General features: G+C 50.4%; 2 protein-coding genes across 2 annotated transcripts in view; both read left to right on the forward strand.

Moving 5' to 3' along the window:
• Positions 1 to 4,196: 4,196 nt before the first annotated feature.
• Positions 4,197 to 8,436, forward strand: Ebi3 (Epstein-Barr virus induced 3). The gene is made up of 5 exons (XM_021218390.1): positions 4,197 to 4,511; positions 5,116 to 5,245; positions 5,785 to 5,963; positions 7,635 to 7,789; positions 8,038 to 8,436. The coding sequence occupies exons 1-5, from the start codon at positions 4,325 to 4,327 to the stop codon at positions 8,191 to 8,193; spliced, it is 807 nt and encodes a 268-aa protein (XP_021074049.1). The 5' UTR covers positions 4,197 to 4,324; the 3' UTR covers positions 8,194 to 8,436.
• Positions 8,437 to 10,356: 1,920 nt separating this feature from the next.
• The window catches only part of Yju2 (YJU2 splicing factor homolog), a 9,519-nt gene continuing 6,167 nt past the window's right edge, over positions 10,357 to 13,708 (forward strand). The window contains exons 1-3 of the mRNA XM_021218295.2: positions 10,357 to 10,521; positions 11,999 to 12,099; positions 13,278 to 13,422. Coding sequence (XP_021073954.1) covers positions 10,498 to 10,521; positions 11,999 to 12,099; positions 13,278 to 13,422 — 270 coding nt within the window. The 5' untranslated portion in view covers positions 10,357 to 10,497. The remainder of the gene's footprint in view (positions 10,522 to 11,998; positions 12,100 to 13,277; positions 13,423 to 13,708) is intronic.

Below are 13,708 nucleotides of genomic sequence, written 5' to 3' on the forward strand. Positions count from 1 at the left end.
ATATATATATATATATATATATATATATATATATATATATATATATATATTATGTCAATTAATATATATGTCAGTTACCCACAACATCTCTCTGCTAAGTCAGCCATCAGTTCCCAAGGAGATCTTGGGAACTTAAACTTTACTCAACCCCTACTCAAAATGGAAGAAATAGTTCTTTTGGCTATTCCAATCTTTGTTGTTGGGACATTGGCAGTTCAGTTCACACAAATCAGCGTGGGTGGCTCCATCCACTTGCAAACACTATTCATGAATCAGCCAGGGCAGTTCAATCCAGAATAAACCACGAGGCTCTGCCCATTGGCCCAAGTCTGCAGAAGTGCCAAGAAACCACCAGAATAGCATGAGAAGCTCTTTGATGTGTTTTTCTCTACAAAAAAAAAAAAAAAACACCTAAGCCTACATTTCCAAGATGACCTTGCTGGAGTCACATGCTTCCCTAATATGACCTAATGTGAACATTAAGATAGCCATTATGACCACAACCAGTTCTATGGTGACTCTTGTTCTTTTTGAGAGTGCAGTGGGCAGGATGCTCAACTCTTTCAGCTGTGGTCTGTACTAGTAAAAGTACTGAGTCAGCTTGGCTCCAAGCCTGAATCCATGACCTTTTACCAAGCTGCCCAGTAGAGGGGCAGAAGGCACTGATTTCTGCTTGTCTCATCATGGCTGCTCACGGAGCCCCTCCCCTTACCAGATCATAGACTGGTCCAAAGAAGGAGGATCTAAAGGTGCAGCAGGCCACCCTGCGTGGGGGACCGTGAAAGGCAGCCCGTTTTCTGGTCGAGCTAGGTTCAAACCTCTTAAGCACAACAGATTAATCTGCAAGGGACCAGAGGCCTGTTTGCCATGTTCCCCGACATAGGCTCCTGACACGAGGACCCAGCTCCACCATTCTGTGGCTATCAGTCATGTAAGCTGTCCAGACTCCACCCCACAGTTAACCTGGCAATAGCCAGGTATGATCCTCCCCACAGTTACCCTGCAACAGCAAGGTAGCCCAGCCCCACTATGAAAGGGGCTGCTTGGCCCCTCCTCTCTCTCTTGCCTCTCTTGCTTCTCTTGCTTTCTCTCTAGCCCTCTTGTCCCCTCTCTCCCCCTCCCTTTTTCCCTCTCTCCACGTGGCCATGGCCACCCTCTACTTCTCTACTCTTCTCCCTCTCTCTATCTTTCTACAATAAACACCTTGAAACCATGGACTGCCTCCTTTCATCTAGACTCAACATGCTAGAGCGATGGAATAGGTCTTTCCCCAAAAGCCACGTCTAATCTCTCGCAAGAATGCCTCTCGGCGTTTCCAGCCACTAGACCAGACCAAAGACTCTCACCCGCATGGGGACCACCCAGTGCCTTCTCCCCCTGCCCCTTTTCCCTTCTGTCCCAGGGCAGACCAAGCCAACCCCAAGAGTCCCCACCCGTTCTCAGCTCTTACGTGGTGTCCAGCGACGTCCTGGTGCCCAAGAACTAGAACCTGTCTTCCGTGAAGCTGAGGAACCTCGGACTGCTCCCTCTCAACCCCAGTGGACTGGAGTTCCATGGCTTCCCACAGCCAGACACCCACCTGGTAGCGTGGAGAGCCAATGGCAGTCTCCTGAGTCCGCCAGCCCAGAGCCCCGGAGCTCTGGTGGGATGTGGGTCATCTCTCCCACCCCTTTAGTTCCCCACGTCTGACACCCAACAGCCCTGCCAAAGCCAGATTTGAAGGAGAGGATGACCTGTGTGGTCAGGTTACAGCCTTGCAGCAGAGAATAGAGGTATTGCCTTTGTGAGGCAAGTGATGGGAGCCACGGACAGACCAGTGAGGATCCAGGCACCTCAGGCACACATCATCCCTGACTTAGCCACTACTCAGGTACAGAGGGTATGTCTCACTCTGGAAGGGCCTCTCTTCTTGTTCCCCTTCTCCCCATTCCCTACCTTCTCCTTTCCTTCCTCCCCTCTTACCTCCCCATGTTCCTTTTGAGGCAGGGTTTCATGTAGCCCAGGCTGACCTAAAATTCACTATGTAGGGGGCTGGTGAGATGGCTCAGCGGTTAAGAGCACCGACTGCTCTTCCAAAGGTCCTGAGTTCAAATCCCAGCAACCACATGGTGGCTCACAACCATCCTTAACAAGATCTGATGCCCTCTTCTGGAGTGTCTGAAGACAGCTACAGTGTACACACATATAATAAATAAATAAATCTTCTTTAAAAAATTCACTATGTAGCTTGAACCCCAGATCCCTCTGCCCATTCCACCCCATTTCTTATGCCTACAGGAAGATGCCCAGGAGCATGGCACTGTACCACAACCATCTCCTGCATGCCATTCAGGTGAGTTCCCCAGCTCCCGGCTCAACCTAGGGAACCATCAGCTTCGAGGTTCATCATCCCTCTTGCACCACCTTACCTCAGTTTCCCTTCTGCTCTGAGCCAGCCTGTGGCTTTGGGGAGCATCCTCGTACATCCATCTACCTCATGGACCACTGACTCCCCAGATTTTAAGCATAGTGACTTGCAGGTGACAGAGAACCACCCAGCAGGTGCACCACAGTGTATCTCTGCCTCCATCCCCCCCTCCCTCCTCGATGCAGAGACAGACGGAGGACATACAGTGCATTCTCAGCCAGATCCTACAGCTGCAGTCCCAGAACTGCTGAAGACTCAGTTCAGATGTTCAGTCTCCATCCTTCACCTCTGTGAGGTGAAGTCTCTGGGACCAACTTCCCCACCCTGCTCTGTCATGAACAGTACCCATCATGCACTGGGAGACCAGCCTAGGATCTGACTAAAGGTGCCCAGCTGACTCTGCCACTGGTGCCCTACTCTCTGACTTTCTGAGTCCTATCACCCTATACCTGGGATGTTGCAATTCTCTGCACATGTCACCTACACCCTAACCATCCCCCAGGAGTATAAACTCATTGACAAGAAAAATGGAACTAGTCTGGAGCACTGGGTAAGGGCAAAGACGGGGCAAAGAGGCCAAAAACATAATCTGAGCTTCTGGACCCAAAATGTAGGCATGTTAATAAACAGCACTCGGGAGGCAGAGGCAAGCAGATTTCTTAGTTTGAGGCCAGCCTGGTCTACAAAGTGAGTTCCAGGACAGCCAGGGCTATACAGAGAAACCCTGTCATAAATAAATAAATAGATAGATAGATAGATAGATAGATAGATAGATAGATAGATAGATAGATAGATAGATAGATAGATAGATAGATAAATAAGAGTGCAATACAATGTTTAAAGAAACCAGGGAATGGAGTTATGGCTCGAGGGGTAAATCCTATTTCTTTTATGCCCCCAGAAAGGGGCTGAGGCTGGCATGGTGTATTTGAGGCCTTGGTTTCTCTTCCAATCAGTGCTAAAAGGTGAATAAATAATCACAGACGATTCTCTCACTCTTCTTCATTTCAATACTTTGATTCATCTTGGGGTTTTTCGGTTGTTTTGTTTTGTTTTTTTCCTTTTGGTGGTAGTGTTCGTGTGTGTGTGTGTGTGTGTGTGTGTGTGTGTGTGTGTGTGTGTGTGTGTGTGTGTAAATTGAACTCAAGGCCCTGGACCCTCATCTATTATTCTTTTTCTTTCTTTCTTTCTTTCTTTCTTTCTTTCTTTCTTTTCTTTTCTTTTATTTTCTTTTATTTTATTTTGAGATGGCAGTCTCCCCGAGTATCTGGCTGGAGTTAAATTCACAGCCATTCTCCACTCTCAGCCTCCCACATGCTGGGATGACAAATGGCTATTTGTCATTCCTGGCAGGGTCCCTACTCCTGCCACTCCCCATTTCTAGGCAAACCCCCTGAATCCCCGGGGGTTCTGGGCTCTGTCGATGCTGAAGAGACACATGTGACCTGGAGTTCCCAGAGACTTCAGCCTCTCCATGGGGGTTTCCTTGGGTATTCTGCACAGGTGTCTTGCACAGTTCAGAGTGTCCCTGGAGTTGGGGACAATCTGGAGGTGGTAGTTGCTCCTTGTCTGGGGCCTGATGCAATTTTGGGGAGACTGTAAGCGGTGAGAGGGACACTACCCAGTTTCTAGAACAGTGTCCCCCTGTCTTTCTGTCCCTCTGTCTCTGTCTCACTCTCCCTGATTCTGTCCCTGTTTCTCTCAGTTCCCTCCTCTCCCTGTGCCTCAGGCCCCTTCCTGGGGCTTCCCCGTTGGCCATCAGCCGGAAGGAAAGCCACTCAGTGACTTCTCCCTTTTGGGGCCCTCCCCCTACCTCAAGGCCTTTCCCCACACTCACACTCACACATACACACAGCAGCTGGGGACAGAGTCGGGGTTCCCGTCATCATCATCATCATCTTCTGTCCCATACACTGGATGACTGAGCCATACTGGGCAGGTCCTTACTTGGGGCCAGGTTCCCTGTGCGGGTTCCCCGTCCTTCACCCTCTCTCTGATGGGTCACTAGCTCGGATCCAAGGAACAGAGCCACAGAGCATGTCCAAGCTGCTCTTCTTGTCACTTGCCCTCTGGGCCAGCTGCTCTTCTGGTTACAGTGGGACAGGTAGGTGACCACAGGGGAACTGGGGCACCTGGGCAGAGGGAACTAGCCCTTCCCTTTCAGTGTGAGGTCGTATCTACCATCAGCTGGGAACTCACATCTATACCCATTGAACCTGTTCCTATTCTACTACAGGGATGGGGAAACTGAGGCGTGAAGACACAAAACCTCACTTATCCAGGCAGAGGCACCCTTGAACTTAGACATTTGTGGAGCTAGATAGTTGACTCTCAGAAACCCGAAGCCTCTCCTTTGTGTCTCAGCAGCTGTAAAAAAGAAATGGTAGACAATACTGGGTATAGTGGGGCACACCTGCCATGAAGCTCTCAGGAGTTCAGGGTCATCCACAGTCACATAGTAAGTTCAAGGCCAGCCTAGGCTATGTGAGACCCTCCAGAGGAGGAAGAGGGGGAGGAAGAAGGAAGAGGAGGGAAATGGAAAAGAAGGAGAAAGAAGAGAAGGGAAATTAGGAAAAAAAACTCAATTTTCTCATCTAGAAATTGACCTGAGAACCTTGGGTTTTGTAGTAAGTATAGGAGCTCATGCTTCCATGCATAACAGAGTCCTACAAGGCACATGGAAGCTCCTGTTCCTATGTCTCCTCCAGCTCTCGTGGCTCTGAGCCAGCCCAGAGTGCAATGCCATGCTTCTCGGTATCCCGTGGCCGTGGACTGCTCCTGGACTCCTCTCCAGGCTCCCAACTCCACCAGATCCATGTCCTTCATTGCCACTTACAGGTCAGAAAATGGAAGGGGTTTAGGAGGAGGCTGAGTACCAAGAGATTCCAATGTCCTGATCCACTCAGGGTAGCAGGCAGCCTACGGGAGCCTGCTTCTAAAACAACAGAGCAAGTGTGGGGTGTGGGTATTCTAGAGAGTTCTTCAGAGCCGGACGTGGTGGCGCAGGCTTTTAATCCCAGCACTTGGGAGGCAGAGGCAGGCGGATTTCTGAGTTCGAGGCCAGCCTGGTCTTCAGAGTGAGTTCTAGGACAGTCAGGGCTATACAGAGAAACCCTGTCTCGAAAAACCAAAAAGAAAGAAAGAAAGAAAGAGAGAGAGAGAGAGAGAGAGAGAGAGAGAGAGAGAGAGAGAGAGAGAGAGAAAGAAAAAGGAAAAGGAAAAGGAAAAGAAAAAGGAAAAGAAAAGAAAAGAAAAGTTCTTCAGAATCCACAGTCCCCAAGTCCCCCTGAGCGGGACCCACAGTCAGCTGTGGGTGAGCTGGGGCCTCACGGGCACCCAGGTTCCTTTCGAGATACTCCATGGTGCTTCCCATGCAGGCTCGGTGTGGCCACCCAGCAGCAGAGCCAGCCCTGCCTACAACGGAGCCCCCAGGCCTCCCGATGCACCATCCCCCACGTGCACCTGTTCTCCATGGTGCCCTACATGCTAAATGTCACTGCAGTGCACCCAGGCGGCGCCAGCAGCAGCCTCCTAGCCTTTGTGGCTGAGCGAATCAGTGAGTGTCTGTCCTCCCTGCCCCTCTCCACCCGCTCCATCCCGTGGCTCCTCCCTGCTGCCGCCCCCACCCTCCCACCCCCGCCCGACTCTTGCTTGGTTCCCTGCAGCTTGGTTCCCTGCTTCTGCCTCACAGGCTTCCTATCGCTGCCCCAGGGGGGCTTTCACTGCTTCCTTCCTTGGCTTCCTAGGTCTCTGCTCCAGTGTGGGCTCCTCAGTGAGGCTTCCCCAAAAGTATATCATTAAACATAAGCAATAGTCACAGTTAAGAGAGGATGAAAGCCAAGGGTGGTGTACAGGTAGGCAAGATCTCTGAGAATTCAAGGCCAGCCTGATCTACAGATCATGTTCAAGGCAAGCCAGAGTCACTCCCGAGCACCTGTCTCAGAAAAGAAAGCCAAGAACAAAAGCTGATGCAGGTCAGTGAAAGGCTACACAGCTCTCAAGGGTTTAAACATGAAGTCTCCACATGATCTCCCAACTCCAAACCTAAGGATCTGCTCAACAGAAATAAAGCTGTTCATCCCTACCAATCCTTGGCAAGAGTATTGCCAGCATCCAGAAGGCCGGTGCCCTGTGTGTTCCCATGGAGAGATGGGCATTAAGTGAGGCTCTGCCACCAACCCCTGTGGTGGAACCTTGAGGACTCTACGCTCAGTGAGCAACCCAGAGTCAACCCACACAATGAGGGCTGCAGTCCAGAGGAGTCTAGAGGCAGGAAGTGTGTGAGTGCTGAGGACAGAGAGGGGTAGGAAGATGGCTTGTATTGTCATGAAGGAGTGTTCCAGAAGTCGGTGGAAATGCTCTCTGCAGATGCACTGGGGGTCTTCTAGCAGAGACTCGTGCTGTCAGAATTGCATCTCAGAAAAGCCCTTCAGCCTACCGGAGACTTACACTCAGAACCTTTCTTTGCCTGTGTGACCGTTGTGCCTTCTATCAGCAGTGATGAGAGTGGTTCAGCAAATGCTTTTTCCTTGAGCAGATAGACAAAGGAATAAATGAATGCCTGCATGACTGCTATCAAGTGAATGAGTAAATGATTTAGTAATAAATGAATGAATGCATAATGAGTGAATGATTTAGTAATAAATGAATGAATGCATAATGAGTGAATGAATGCATTAATGACATAAGTGAGTGCATGAACACAAATGACTTAATAAATGAAGGACTGCATGAATGACTTAGTGAATAAGTGAATAAATGCACAACTGACATAATGAATACATGAAGGACATGAGTAAATGAGTGAATGACATGAGTGAGTGCATGAACAAATGAATGACTCAATTAGGGAGTGAATGAATGAATTCACAAAGGATACAGTGAATGACCTAATGACTGTGGAAATGGATCCCTGAACGAGTGAGTGTATAAACGATAAGCGCAAATGACTGAGTTAATGAGTGCAGGAACAAATCTGCACTTAAATCAAACAATAAATAAATGTGTGAGTGAGCTGGTGAGTAACTGAGTAGAGGAATGAACTAGTGAAGAATTTAGTGAATACGTGAACGAATGAAGAGTGAGTATGAATGAATGGAAGGACGGAGCAAATCCATGTCTGATGGTGAAAGCGAACCTGTGAATGAATGAGAGTCACAAACAAAGACTTCGTGTGTGAGGGGTGAACCGGCAGAGCCGACGCTGACCCCAGTCGTGCTCCCACCAGTCAAGCCCGACCCTCCGGAAGGTGTGCGCCTGCGCACAGCGGGACAGCGTCTGCAGGTGCTCTGGCATCCCCCTGCTTCCTGGCCCTTCCCGGAAATCTTCTCTCTCAAGTACCGACTCCGCTACCGGCGCCGAGGAGCCTCTCACTTCCGCCAGGTGAGCAGCGCGGGAGGGGGCGTGGTCTGGAAGAAGGAGGAGCACAGGGGTGGATGCTGGGTGAGACTGGGTCCCACTGGGTATTCTGTCCGAACGCCTCTGTTGGAGCGAAGAGATGACTGGTGTGATTCCGCAGTAGACTTTACCGGGAATTCGAACTCACACCGAGCCAGCTTCCCGGCTCCCCAATGCATTGTGGTCCTTCCCATCTCCTCCTTGCAATGGCCTGACACCCCTTCTCCCCACAGGTGGGACCCATTGAAGCCACGACTTTCACCCTCAGGAACGCGAAACCCCATGCCAAGTATTGTATCCAGGTGTCAGCTCAGGACCTCACAAATTATGGGAAACCAAGTGACTGGAGCCTCCCTGGACAAGTAGAAAATGCACCCCATAAGCCCTGAAGAGGGACTGGATCCTTGATATCAGACCCTGATGCCGTCCACTTGAGGGTGGCCAGGTGGCCTGTCCTGAGTTCGAATACTGACTTAGCATGTGCTGGGCTGCTCCGAAGCACTGGATAATTCACGTGACCTCTCCAATTTCCAAACCTGTAGGGATGATCTTTCTTCTTCAGTCGGTGCGGGGCTTTGTGAACTTTAAGTGTGATTTAATTAGAAAAACTAATTAAATAAGAATCATCATCATGGTTTTTGTTTTGTTTTGGTTGTTGTTGTTGTTGTTGTTGAGACAAGGTTTCTCTGTGTAGCCCTGGCTGTTCTAGAACTGGCTCTGTAGACCAGGCTATCCTCGAACTCACAGAGATCGCCTGCCTCTGCCCCCTAAGTGCTAGGATTAAAGACGTGCACCACCACCCAATAGGAATTACTATTAAAAGTAAGAATTCCTCTTTGCCCATTTTTAAATTTTAAATATTTTAATTTTATTTTCCAATATAAGTATGGGGGTATGTGCAGTGCCCACTGAGGCCAGACGAGGGCGCCAGAGCCCGTGAAGCAGGAGTAACGGTCCACAGGGTGGATGGCTGCTAGGTCCTCAGCTTGTACAGCCTGTGCTCCAGTACAGGAACGAGCTCCTCTTTATGTCCATCGCGTCCATGGAGTGAGTGACGTTGGGGCTTGTCTGTGTTTGTGTGCACACAGCACACCTCAGGACCTCAGGCTTCACCGACTGAGTCATCTCCACAGGCCCCCAAACAAGGCCTTCATGACAAAAATAAGTTAACATAGCTCGAGGGTCAGGAGCCTGGGAGGACACAGAATGATGCTAGCTTCAAAAAGGAACTCCACATGGTACAGTGCATAAAGGGGGAAGGGGGTCGGGGGAGCATGTAAGTGGGAGAAAGGGGGAAGATGGAGCAAGGTACAAGGCCCTGCAAAAGGAAATGGGACAGGAGCTACCTGTAGAATGTTGGGGACACACCCCCAGCACCTGTTTCCTCAGCTAAGAGCAAAACAGACAAAGTCCAGCCTTGCTGAAATGAGGATATCAAGGGCGGGGGTGAGGGTGGGGGATGGTGGCAAGCTAAAGCCCAGCTGAGAGATCCTGTTTCAAAAAGACCAAAAAAAAATAAGAGAAGGAGGAAGGGGGGAACATCGATGGGGGATGGGTTCAGTGCTGGGACTTGTCGTATTTTGTAGGCACGAATAATAAATAAATGTAAAAAAAACGAATACTAAGCCTGGCAGTGGTGGTGCATGTCTTTAATCCCCAACACTAGAGGCGCATCTTTGTGAGTTTGAGACCAACCTGGTCTACAGACTGAGTTCCAGGACAGCCAGCACTATACAAAGAAACCCAGTCTCAAAAAAACAGCAAAGACACTATTTCTTAAAGAAAACAGTAAAAAGAGTTGGGCACAGTGTCTCTTATTTGTAAACCCAGCACTTGGGACGCAGAGGGAGGGGAGGATTACTGAGTTTTCAAGGCCAGCCTGGATTACGTGGTGAGTTCCTCTCTCATAAAAGAAGAAACGCACGCTCGCACGCGCGCGCGAGCACACACACACAACAACAACAACAACAACAACAACAACAAAGCACAATGAAAGCCAAGCAGGTCACTGATTCCAGCTACTCAAGAGGCTTGCAGTATGATTGTTTCAAATTTAAGGCCAAGCTGGGCTGCAGAGTCAGCTCCTGGCCAGCCTGAGCATCTTAGTGAGAGGCTCACAGCATTAGAGCGCTGGGTGGTGGTCTGTGGTCGAGTGACTGCCTGGCATATGCAAAGGCCCTGGATTCCATCCCCAGAACCAGAAATGAAGGGACTTACGAAGAAGGAACACCAGAACGGGACACGGTGGCCTTAAATTATTTGGTCCCAGAACTCAGAAGCAAGAGGATCTCCTTTAGTTTGTGACCACCCTGGGCTACATAGTGAGTTACAGGGACACACCGTGAGACTCTGACTCAAAAAAACAAACAGCATTATTGATCAGAGTTACGAGAGAAAATGTTATTGTCCCAGGCAGCTCTCTCCATCCCTCCAGTGCGACACATGGGCACACACAGAATCCACCTGTCCCGGAACCTTTATTTAGGGCTTCACCTACCCGCACCCGGAAGGGATCGGAAGCGCACTCCCGACTGCGGAGCGACAAGGATCGCAGCCAATGAGAACGGTGAAGCGGGTAGGCACCAGCCAGTGAGCCGGCTGAGGAAGTGGCGACACTGCGGCGCAGAATCGGAGAAACTCCACCGGGGGGCTGAGGACCGCTTCTTGGCTTGTTCGCTGGACAGGAAGCGAAGATGTCGGAACGGAAAGTTTTAAACGTAAGTGCTCAGAGTCTAGATGTTTCTACAGAGGGTGAAGTGTGCGAGGAGCTCCGGGAGAGGCGTGCTTCCTTCCGGTCATTTCCTTTTGCAAGCCCCTCTCGCGCACGCGCGCGCGCGCGCGTCTTCCAGTCGGGCCGGAGCTTCCCAAACGCTTGCCAATCACATTTTTTGGGGGCGGTCTTTAGCTTTTTTTTTTTTTTTTTTTTTTTTTTTTCCCCCTTAACTTTGTGAGTAACCAATCATCACCAGGGAAGCGGAGCTCACGTCACGCAGGACTACTTCTTGGTGGGCTTCCCCCAAATCACGGGATGTTCTTGGTCGCCTCAGTTCTTCCCGGCTTTTGTTGAAATAATATCCGAAACCCTTTTGCAGCGACTTCTACATCATGTTGGGGTTTCTCGGGGTGACTCAGCCTCCACTCTTGAAAAGTTTTGCTCTCCCATTTCCTGGATCTGTTTTTTTAAGTGTTTGTTTTGGGTTTAGGGTTTCACTGTACACAGAAGGCCCAGAATGGCCTCGATCTCACAGACCAAAGGCGTGTACACCTATGCTGAGCTATATTCATTTTTTAAAGGATTCGTTTTCTTTTATTTTATGTTTTTCCTCCGTCTCTGTCTGTGCAGCATGTTTGTGCGCACTGCCAGGCTGACTGTAAACTCCCAGTTCTGCATCAGCCTCCCGAGTGCTGGTATGACAGCTGTACACCAGCATTCCCGTCTACAGCCTGACTTGGCAAAGCTTCCTCTTCTGTGAGCCTGGTTGCCAGTAGGTATCAAAAGCAGAGCCTCCTTGGTGGTGGTCCACATAGCTTCTTCTTCTTCTTCTTTTTTTTTTTTTTAATACTTTTTTTGTGGGGAGAGTGGGGTTGTCTCCCTTCAGCCCCCTGTCTCAGATTCCCAGGTGCAGGATGATGGGTTTGAACATTGATATGCCTGTAACCCAGAGTGATTGTCCCTGTGTGCCTCACCCCAGCCTCCCAGACACACAGTCAGGCCAGAGCCTGTTCTCCTTAAGGAGATTCACTGGCTAAATTTTGCCCTGGCATGGTGCCCTGGAGCCTGTGTGGTGCCCTAGTGCAGGTTAGACCACCACTGACCAGGTCTCATTAATTTATGTCAGGCCTCCATTTCCTCATGAGTGTCTAGAGTCGAATCATGTGCTAGGCAGCAGGGGTCCACCCCCGCTGCAAACCCTGGGCCTCTAGAACCTTCCCTGGAAGGCATGTCACGGCTCAGGAAAGTGACCCACCACACTGTGTGATTTGTCTTGGAAGCTTGTGCACTCCTCCCTGTCCCAACCTCTCATGACTGTGCTTCAAACAGCTCATGTCTGGAAAGGCTCCAGCAAGCCGAATCCTGAGCAGATAGATCCCTAAAACCAGGCTATCCTGTGTCTGCTGACATGGCTCTCAGACCCCATTCCTGCCCACATGGGACCTGAACACCAGAAAACAGCAGCACCCTCTTCTCCACAGAAATACTACCCACCTGACTTTGACCCGTCGAAGATCCCAAAGCTCAAGCTACCCAAGGACCGGCAGTATGTGGTGCGCCTGATGGCCCCCTTCAACATGAGGTGAATCCCTGGGGACATGAGGCCAGAGGCTGGTTCTCTGGAGAAACAACAAACAAGGGTGATAGCTCCCAACCTCACAGAGTCCCCAACCCCTACCTCGGTGGACAGGCAGAGTGACACTTGGCCCTGCAGGATTTTGGACCCTCTAGTGGCAGCCTTCTTCCTGCCCAGGGCCTTTGCATCACCTACAGCCTCTGCCTGCAGATCTCTTGTCGCTAGCTTCTCTGGCAGAGCCTGTCTCCCTTCTCATCCCAGGCAGACTGCCAGCCTCCTCTTAGACCTTCATCCCCCACTTTCCTGGGTTCAACCAGCTTTGACCCAGTCATTCACACTTGACTTTGTGTGAGAATCACAGTCCTGTCAGTCACTGAGGGTGGAGAAGCTGTCAGTGTGACTAGTTGGCCGTATCATATCTTCATTTCTTTGTTTGCTCCTGTCTTAGTCGCTTTGAACATGGCAGCTCTTAGAAGAGAAAGCATTTAATTGGAGTTTGCTTATAGTTTCAGAGGGTTAGTCCATGGGCATCACAATGGGAAGCATGGCAGTCATGGTGCTAGAGAAGTGGCTGGAGACTACATCCTGATCTGCAGGCAGAAAGAGAGAAACACCGGATAGCTCACCCCTAGTGACACACTTCTCCAGCAAGATCACACCTCCTAATCATCTTCCTCCCCCCCGCCCCCACCCCCCACACTCCCTGGTCAGTAAGCATTCAAATCTGACTCCTTGGAGACCATTCTCATTCAGACCACCGCACTCATATGCAGGCAGTTGTCAGGCGCCTATCATTGATGGGGCGAGGGGAGCCTACTGACCCTCAGAGGCTAGTGGGGGACGGGGATCATACCCATCCTCTGTAGTAACATAAGGACACATGAGGCAGGCAAGGCAGATGATCTGCCGCCTGGACAGCCAGGGAAGTGTTAAAATCTCAGGCTGTGAGGACGGCAGAGCAAAGGTCCTGAGGTAGGACTAAGCCAGAGGTGTTTGTAGGTACAGCAGTAAACCAGGGCAGGAAGTGATGGGGCAGCCAGGGTCAGGATTCTGCTGTCCCCTTGGCAGGTCTCAGAAGCTCTGTACAGCCAGGCAGGGCAGTCCCTCCTACCTATGGAGGTACATATGCTGCCACTAGGGGGTGGAGCAGAGGACAGACACTCATGTGCCTGCCCCGGCTGCAGGTGTAAAACATGTGGAGAATACATCTACAAGGGGAAGAAGTTCAATGCTCGAAAGGAAACAGTCCAGAATGAGGTCTACCTGGGCCTGCCAATCTTCCGATTCTACATCAAGTGCACGCGCTGCTTGGCCGAGATCACCTTCAAGGTAGGGGCTTCATTCATTCGCTTTCCCTCTGTGGACACCCCACAAAAGAGTGTTGGGGAGGTGCTTGCAGCAGAACCCCACACAGAAAAGCCTGCTCACCTGCATGTGTGCAAGGTATGGGATACGTTGTGGGGTCAGGAAAAGTCATGTTGTCCTGGGTCTTGTTGCTTTGTTTAAGACAGTCTCCTGTACTAAGATTAAAAATTCAGGTGACAGCAGATGCTGGCGAGGTTGTGGAGAAAGAGGAACACTCCTCCATTGCTGGTGGGATTGCAAGCTTGTACAA

This window comes from Mus pahari, chromosome 18, assembly GCF_900095145.1.
Source record: "Mus pahari chromosome 18, PAHARI_EIJ_v1.1, whole genome shotgun sequence".
Taxonomy (NCBI): Eukaryota; Metazoa; Chordata; class Mammalia; order Rodentia; family Muridae; genus Mus; species Mus pahari.